The sequence below is a fragment of the Erinaceus europaeus genome, unplaced genomic scaffold (assembly GCF_950295315.1).
Source record: "Erinaceus europaeus unplaced genomic scaffold, mEriEur2.1 scaffold_356, whole genome shotgun sequence".
NCBI classification, from domain to species: Eukaryota; Metazoa; Chordata; class Mammalia; order Eulipotyphla; family Erinaceidae; genus Erinaceus; species Erinaceus europaeus.
Window position 1 is genome coordinate 110,613 of NW_026647523.1, and position 9,530 is coordinate 120,142.

General features: G+C 46.3%; 1 protein-coding gene across 1 annotated transcript; it reads left to right on the top strand.

The window, feature by feature from the left end:
* Positions 1-3,287: 3,287 nt before the first annotated feature.
* Positions 3,288-8,552, top strand: PIGA (phosphatidylinositol glycan anchor biosynthesis class A). Its single transcript, XM_060184109.1, has 2 exons — positions 3,288-3,968; positions 7,215-8,552. Exon 2 carries the CDS (start codon positions 7,277-7,279, stop codon positions 8,039-8,041), a length of 765 nt encoding a protein of 254 aa, XP_060040092.1. The 5' UTR covers positions 3,288-3,968; positions 7,215-7,276; the 3' UTR covers positions 8,042-8,552.
* The last annotated feature ends 978 nt before the right edge of the window (positions 8,553-9,530 follow it).

Below are 9,530 nucleotides of genomic sequence, written 5' to 3' on the forward strand. Positions count from 1 at the left end.
GGGAAAAGCTTCACAAGTGGTGAAGCAGGGCTGCAGGCATCTATCTCTCTTTCTTTCTCCCCCTCTCTCTCCCCTTTCCCTCTCAATTTCTGGCTGTCTCTGTCCAATAAATAAAGAAAAATTTAAAAGAAAGGTTTAATTTGATTTTTGAACCCCTATAGAAAAAAGACCTTGTGGCCAGGTGTGAATGAATTGTTGGAATCAGCTGGTCTCTCCTAATTTTTTATTTCATTCAGTTCATGTTCAGTATGATGGGTAGAATTGAAGACATTTCTCAGGAAAGTAGAATAAAAGATAAGGGAAGTTAAAAAGCAAAAGGGGGTACGTTTATGAGTTGGCAAATGAAGAAGTGTCTGAGGGTCCAGTCCAAAAGATGAAAATATACCTGCACCAAGTCACAAAATCATGAGATTTAAGGTCACCAGAGATTAAGAAATAACTATAGAAACTTCCAGAATGAAAGCAATTGTACCAGATAGTTTAAGGCTCAGACGACTATAATCAGAGTCTGATATCCACATGAGATTGTGAACGGTGTTTAGAATCGTGACTTAATTGTCTTTCAGTGCTTAGTGCCTAAGTCAGAGATTGGAGCCTGATGAATGTCCACTGTTTCCCAATTTTGTTGGAGTTGTCTACAGTTTCCTCAACCTTCTCCTCCCCTACAGAGACTCAGCAGCAGTTACCCTTTATTAATATCTATTTATAAAAGGCAGTCTACTCTACAGTACTTACAACACAAAGACCCTTTCAAGAAAGGTAGATGGCATTTTACTACCGGTAAAAGATATGTGAAAGGTAGAAAAGGAAAAAGCTTTTAAAATACAGACACCTTGTTTAGCATCCCTGTATTCTCCACAAAGCCTTTTATAGAGCAGGCACTTGGGAAATGACTGATGATAAAGATAGGAAGTATTTGTTCTTTTGTGAAAAAAGATCACAACTCTTTTGAAGGAGTATTGACATCAGGAATTTAGAGGCTTTGTGGTAGAATTTCCAGTGTGTACTGTGATCAGAACTATGGCAGTGGCGAACTAGGAATTCAATACCTTCCAGGAATTATACCCACAGTCTTTGTTGTCAAGCCCCTAGCAAAAATGAAAAGGCGAGCAAAGCAACACTTTAACATCTGGTAATGTTGGCGTTATTTGTGAAAAAGCTCACAGATTATGAAGCGTGAGCGAGTATCCTTATGTCTTCACCATTTATAGTCTCTGATGCTTCAATATTAACACAGGGCAGAATATTTCTATTTGAGACTTAACTGGTTAAAATCAATTCATTAATACATCTCAAATCCTACAGCCAAAGTCCTCTTTGAGTTGTATCGTTGCACTGTAATTTGCATAAGATAAATTCCAGGAAATATTTCTGATACATTGAAAGGGTGTATGTGTCAAGGATTGTACTGGCATTAGATAAAGAAATTCATTAATGCAAAGTAAAAGTTATTCGAAGTATGACCACAAACAGAGCCTGTCTCAGCTTACTAGCCAGCTGGGAAGGCAGCCATTTCACAAGCAAACACAACTGGTAGCACAGAAAGAAGTCCACGAGAGAATCCAAGAAGACACAAGTCATCAAAAATCAAGAAGAAAGAAAATTGCCATGCCGACAAACAATATGAATAGCACCTGATAAATGCTATAGCTGCATATGGCCAAAGTGCTGTCAAAATATCCTCTCTGGAGGCGGGGCGAACTTCAGAAAGGAGCTGACATTTTCGGGAATGAATGGTTTTTTTTTTTTCTCTTTTTTTAAATTCTTTATTGGGAGATTAATGGTTTACAGTCAGCAGCAAAATACAGTAGTTTTTACATGTGTAACATCTCTCAGTTTTCCACATACCAATTCAACCCCCAGTAGGTCCTCTGCCATCATGTTCCAGGAACTGAATACTCTCCCCCACCCCCAGAGTCTTTTACTTTGGTGCAGTAAACGTTTGAAATATTTTGATGGGAAAATACCATATTATACTACTTATCTGTGGTGTTTAGATCTTGGCTATTTACTTATATTCTCAAGCAAGTAGTTGTCTCTGTGTTAAAGGACTATAGGTACTTGGGCTTAGTGACATTTTCTGAGTGCATGCTGGTGTTGAGCAAAGACTGTGTTTGTGTTGTTAAAATTTCGGAAGGCTCTTGCCGGCTGGGATAGCCTCACAGGCTGGTAACAGAGACGCAGAGACATCGGCTGGGCAGGGAAGCTGTATTTCTTTATTCAGGAACAACGATTCATAAACTAAGACAAACTAATCACCAAACAGAACTCTGCTGTCTCTTTGCGGCGGCGCAAGCACTCTTTCTTTTACTCTGGAACTCAGGAACCCAGGAACTCTGTCTCTCTGGCACTCTCTCTTACTCTGGAACTCTGGAACTCTCCAACTCTGGAACTCTGGAACTCTGGAACTCTCGTACTCAGGAACCCTCTGAAAATTCTCACACTCTGGAACTCAGGAACTCTCATACTGGGGAACCCTCTGAAACTCTGGCACACTGGAACTCTCTCTTACTCTGTAACCCTGAAACTCTCGAACTCAGAAACTCCGGAACTCTGGCAAACTCAGGAACTCAGGAACTCTGGCTAACTCAGGAACTCTCTCTCTTACTCTCCAACTCTGCAACTCTCGGACTCAGGAACTCTCGCACTCAGGAACTCTCGGACTCAGGAACCCTCTCCCGGGGTTCCTTGGGGCGGGGCCAAGCAGGCCCGGGAAATTAACAGGACTGATCCAATTCTCTTGGGGGGGGGGCCGGGGGGCTAGAACAAATCAATGTAAAGCATACGACATGTTTGTCAGTAGATTTCATTGCAAAAGTAGCTCTAAATATTTTTAGTAATGAAGACCTACCTGAATGGGTTTTCAATAGCCTCAAAAGGGGTGGAGGTGATGGCGGTAGTATTGGTGCTCAAAAAGCCATTTATACTCTAGAGTATGAATACATTCAGAACTGGGGGTCCCCCAATTATTTACCGGAGGGTTATTTATTATCTATAATTTAGCTGAAGTTTAAACAACTCCCTCTGACACATTAATCTGCATAGCCAATCTGACTCCTTTGAATGGGAGTTATTTTGTAAAGTCCCAGTACCCATCCCCACTCCCAACTGTAGGGTTACCAGTTAAAATGCTAGATGCTCATTAGAATTCCAAATAAACTACAAAACCTTTTTTTTTTTTTTTTTTTTTGTGAAGTCTCCAGTGTTGGGGACATGCTTATATAAAAACAGACCTTCAAAAAAAATGTTGAGTTGTGTATCTTTACTTATTTCTTAGGGAGCTGTGTATTTTTATCTACTGCATCTGCCTGTGGCGCAGAAAGTCACAAACCAGCCGCTAGCCGGACCCGGGGATTTCTGTGGTCTTCACTCCTTTTCAAGAGTCTCCAGTCCGAAGCGAAGACACAAGCTTTCACAAAGAGACGCGGTAACCAGGCAACCAAGGTTCCCAAGGCCGGCACCCCGCAGTCCGCAGGATTCCGCTTTAGAAGTGCCGGTGCATCCTGGGAGTTTTCTAAGTTCCCCTTCTCCATGAGGGCCGCCAAGACTACAAGTCCCAGCAGCGCTCGCGGGCCGCGGCGAGGCACGCTGGGAGACCGGCAGTACCCGGCGTGAGGGTCGGGCAGCGACTCGGGCAAAAAGAGACTAGGGACGCCTTGTAGACACTGGCGACGTCAGGGAATCGTACAAAACATGCAACCGAGAGCGCCCGATTCCCCTGCAGAGGTCGGAGGTCTTACGGAACACTGCGGGGGCCACGCGGCCACGCGCCGTGACGCCACAACCCGCGCGAGAGGGTAGGCACTGCGAGACGCCCCTGCACGTGATCCCAGCGGCCTTCGGTGATTGGCCGCTTCGGGGGCGCGGCGCTTGGGCGCGGACGTCGCGGATTGGTGCTCTGGGACCGCGGGGTGGGACTCTAGCCGCTGCCGCGGGAGGTCCGGACACGGGCGGCCATGGGACTGCCGGTAAGTGCGCGTCTGACCTCCCCGCGCCGGCTCTTGGCGGCCGCGACCGCGCGGACTCGGGTGGCCCCTGGGGGAGTGTGACCGGCGAGGGTGGGCGGCGCGGTGCGCCCGACTGGAGACGCAGGAGTCGGAGTCGCGCTTCTTCGGGCTCAAGTGGCAGGCAGTGCGGGCGCGCTGAGGCGGCCGCGCTCGCAACGGTTCCCCGAGGCAAAGGCTGGCGGGTGACGCCCCCTCCCCCCGCCGGCCTCAGACCCCCGCCCACTCCGGTCGGTCGTCTCCCTTCCGTGGAGCCCAGCGGGATCCCGCCTGACCCCTAGCAGTCGGGGTTAAGGGTCCTTGGCCCTTGCGGGGGAAGCGCCATCCTCTGGACGCCAGACTTCCCTCGGGTCTCCCTGGACTCCTCTGGGGCAGTTGGCTTCCCAGGGATGTGTGGCCATGACGGGGGATTTTTAGGCCGTTTCGCGCTTGTCGCCTAGGCAACCGAGTGGGGACCTGGAACTAACTAATGGTTCAACTTGGCCGCCTTCAACTTGGTGGAGTTCCTCACCCTCACCGGCTCTCCTCAAGCCCCTTTTTGCTCCGAAAGCTGTGACTCTGCCGTTGACGCTTTTCTGCTGTAAAGCTACTAGGGCGATAACCTGCTGGAAGCCACCAGACTCCTTGCAGGTTCATGACAGAACTTTTCGGTGGGTTTCCTGCTCACCGTTTTCGTTATCATTCATCGTTTAAGTCGAACCGGAAATTCTAGTTTAGGTGACAGCCCGCAGTGAGGAAATGTTAAGGAAAGTCATTTACAAGCACCAACTCGACTGATGACACTGTTGGACTCGGAACTAGTACATTCAGGTCAATGAATGCTTGCGTTTTTGCCAGACTCCAGACTGTAGTGAAAACAAGACTAGATAGTTGAGAGTTGGCACGTGTGGTTCATTTAAATGCGCATTGCCCGGGGTTGCGAGGTGGAGGTGAACCCAGTCCTTGAGGAGGGTGGCTTCCCATCGTGGAGTGACTTTTTGGAGGTTGTGGAAATGGCACTTGTTAAGTAAGCTGCCGGAGACTGCTCACCAGCTTTCCAAGACGTTCTCGTTCGTTCTTTAGCTTCAACCGTCCAAGAATGTTCACTAATGTGGACTATTGAGTGGGCATTTCACACCGACGTGGGTCTGGAGGGTGGGGGAAGTTCGAGATCATTTTTGTCCCACTTTCCATGCGGACATGTCCCCGGATTTAGCTCATCTTTACTTGACTCTTATCTCCAGCTTCCAATCTGAAGGGAGGAAAATCGTACACATGGAAAGAAAGGTTATAGAACATGAAGGGGACAGTTTGATTTTCTGCGCTCACGAATAAGGAAGTCAAAGCTGCATTATCTTTAGAGGGCAATACTGGTGATAACTGAAGATAATGCCCCCCCCCCCCCCGATAGTTCTGACTGCAAGTATCTAGTTTCAGTCACAAAGTCAATATCGGCAGAACCTTACAGAGTAATTGATAGAACAGCAAAGCTTTACAGCAGATTGACCCTGGGACCTGGGGGCCTCAAGACATAAAAGTCTTTTTTTTTTTTTTTAAGACTTTATTCATGAGAAAGATAGGAGAGAGAGAGAAAGAAGCAGACATCACTCTGGTACGTGTGCTGCCGGCGATTGAACTCAGGACCTCGTGCTTGGGTCCCGTGCTTTGGCCACTGTGCCAGTTCCCGGACCACAGACGTAAAAGTCTTAATCCTGTGGTTTTTGTCGGTATTTTCTATTTTTTATTTTATAAATTAAAAAAAAAAAAGTCTTTAACATAACCACTATGCTGTGGCCTTGGGCCTAAAAATATTGTTGATTTTTTTATTAAAATTTTCTTAATTATTTATTTTCCCTTTTGCTGCCCTTGTTGTTTTTCACATCGTTGCGGTTACTGATGTCGTTGTTGGATAGGACAGAGAGAAATGGAGAGAGGAGGGGAAGACAGAGGGGGGAGAGAGAAAGACAGACACCTGCAGACCTGCTTCACCGCCTGTGAAGCGCCTCCCCTGCAGGTGGGGAGCCGGAGGCTCAAACCGGGATCCTTACGCCTGGTCCTTGCGCTTTGCGCCACGTGCGCTTAACCCGCTGCGCCACCGCCTGACTCCCAATTTTGTTGATTTTTCTCACTAAAGAGAGAGGACATACTACTTGGCTCTGGCACATGATAGTACCTGAGAATTGAACCTGGGACTCCTGGGACTGCAGGCATGCAAATCCAGTGAATTCTGTGTAGGGACTGGAAGATGGCGTTCCCGCTAGAGCGCACACTTTGCCGTGCACATAGACTCAGCTTTGAGCGCCCAGTCAACACATGAGAGCACCAAGCAGAGGGGAATCTTCAGAAGCGGTGAAGTAGTGCTGAGGTTAGGGGTGGGGGTGACACACCTCAGCACCAAAACTTCCGCCAGTGCTGTGGGGGGCCAGGTTCACACCTGGGCCACACCCGTGGCAAAGCAGGTGCACAGTCCAGCTGAGCTGGTGAGCTATCTTGCTGGCCCGCGGCAGTAATCTTAAAGTAAAAGGACATAGAGAATTAAAACACACGAACTTGGGGAGATGGGCGGTACTGCATCGGGTTAAGTGCATGTGACGCGTAGCGCGGCGGCGGCGGAAGGATCCCGGTTCGAGCCCCCGGCTCCCCACCTGCAGGGGAGTCGCTTCACAGGCCGTGAATCAGGTCTGCAGGTGTCTGTCTTTCTCTCCCCCTCGCTGTCTTCCCCTCCTCTCTCCATTTCTCTCTGTTCTAGCCAACAACAATGACATCAATAACAACAACGATAATAACTACAACAATAAAACAAGAGCAACAAAAGGGAATAAATAGATAAATATTTTTAAAAATCTAAAAATCACATGAGCTTGATAAAAAATAAGGGGGAGGGCTGAAGAAGTCTGTCTCTAAGGTTGTGAGAACTATGATAGTGGCAGGCGCAGACTTTTGGTGGTGGGTGTAGATAGAACTGTGCTGCGGTGAGCTCACAAGTCTGTAAACCACATCAGATCGCTAGCAGAAATGTCAAAATAGATTGTAAAGGGGAGAAAAGAGAGGTCACTGCAGAATCTGGCTTCGCTGAATGGCAGTGTAAATGCCTGACAAACATCGTCAGCTGAGCCACTGAATCATGTACTTTTATTTCTAGGAAAAAGCTAACAAGTTCGCATGGTTTATATTTGGAATGTGGAATATATTTTGTCTTGGAGCTGAGACCTGTTTTCCTCTCTTTTTCAGGTGATAGATGACACATACACTAGCTGGGTTTCTGTGAGGACTAATGTCTGAACCATCTCAGCATGGCCTATCGAGGAAGAGATGGGCATGACCAGCCTCCCTCAACTCCGCTCTCCCACGATAATCCTGAAATTGTTCCCAAACACGGGGCCCATAACATATGCATGGTATCGGACTTTTTCTACCCGAATATGGGAGGCGTGGAAAGCCACATTTACCAGCTTTCTCAGTGTCTGATTGAAAGAGGGCACAAGGTCATAATTGCCACCCATGCCTATGGCGATCGCAAAGGCATCCGTTACCTCACTAAAGGCCTCAAAGTTTATTACTTGCCTCTGAAAGTCATGTACAACCAGTCAACAGCCACCACCCTCTTTCACAGTCTGCCATTGCTCAGGTACATATTCGTTCGGGAGAGAATCACGATAATCCATTCACATAGTTCTTTTTCTGCCATGGCCCATGACGCCCTCTTCCACGCCAAGACCATGGGGCTTCATACAGTCTTCACGGACCATTCCCTTTTTGGATTTGCTGATGTCAGCTCGGTGCTTACAAACAAGCTTCTAACTGTGTCTCTCTGTGACACAAACCACATCATTTGTGTCTCTTACACTAGTAAGGAAAACACTGTGCTCAGGGCAGCACTGAATCCTGAAATAGTGTCCGTCATCCCCAATGCTGTAGATCCTACTGACTTCACTCCAGACCCAGTTAGAAGGCAAGATAGTATAACTATTGTTGTTGTCAGCAGACTTGTTTACAGAAAAGGTAATGAAATGATAGCTGCAGTTACACTGCACAGACTTTTTTTTTTTTCTTTGTAGAAAGCTGTTGAATATTTGTTTATAATGATTGTTTGGCTTCTCATTTTGTTTTATGGTTTTATAGCAACTTTTGCATCCAAGAAAGGACTAATATTGTTTTAGACATCCAGAAAGTATATCTTAGGGGGCCGGGCGGTGGCACACACATGCGCAAAGACCTGGGTTTGAGCCACCCAGCCCCCTGCTCCCTACCTGCAGGAGGGCACCTCATGAGTGGTGAAGCAGGTCTGCAGGTGTCTTTCTCCTCCTCTATCGCTTCTCCCCTCTGACTTTCTCTCTGTGCTATCCAATAGGAAACAAGCAAACAAACAAACAAACAAAGGCTGAGGGGAGTGGTGGATTTGTAGTGCGGGCACCAAGCCCCAGCAATAACCATGGTGGCGATAAAAACATTTTTTTGTAAGTTAACATTTTTAAAACAATGGTAATTACTGACCCTCCCCCAACTGTTGATGTTTTAATAACTACTTAGAAATTAAAACAGCAACTTGATGCTGTATAACAGATCAGGCCTTTTTTTTTTTTTTTTTTTTTTTTACTTTTAAGTTAAAAGAACCTTGTGCCTGCCATAGAAAATACAGAGGCGCAGCCACCTCGCTTCCGATTGCACAAAGAATGTGCTGTCACTGCAGATAGTCTCGAAGCTAAGAAAAGCACAGAGGTGAAAAACTGAAATCACTTGTAACTGTGCTCTGCCGGGTTGACCCTGGTGAGTGTTCTAGTTTATAGCTTCCTCCTGTCTTTTTTACACATGCAACTATACTCTGGTCTTGTCCTCATATTACGGGTTGTAGTTTGCCTATTTCGTTTTCTCAGAGATAAGACATTACCAACATTGTCAGGTAAGTTATAAGAGACTGGACAGCTCTGTCCGGTTGTGTGATCTGTTACAAGCTACTTAACCCCTCTGAGTCTCCGTGTTTCTGTTTGTATAATTTGACTTATGGTGGGAATCTTATGAGGGATCAGTGATAGTTTCTGTGACTTGGTTTACACCTGTTCATTGTTATCGAAAGAGCATACTTTTAGAACCTCTGCAGCCTTTCATGATTTATTAAAAGTCTGAGTCTTCTGGAAAGTGTTTGAAAGTCTGTCCAGTAATCAGAAATGCCACTTAATGTAGGGAAACATTGGGGAAAAAAAAGAAATGTATTCTGTTCTGCCCCCTTTAAACCTTTGCCACTAGCCCAGAATACTGCTGGTGTGCACGGAGTTGTCGGCAGGTGCGAAGCACTGCCCCCCCCAGACATACACTATGAAAAGTGAATTGCCAGCCTGTATTTCTTCTAAGTAGAGTAATAACCAGACGGCACATGAAAGTAATATGCTTCTGGAGTTTCTTAACATGTTTTTTAATTTTATGTGGTGATTGAGGACGCTCGTGATTTGATGATCCTATTTTCTGTGACTTTTCCATACATATGTTTTCAAATGATTCATCTTAGTGTCAGAGAAACTTATTTTGCCAGCTATCCACCATTTAATTAAA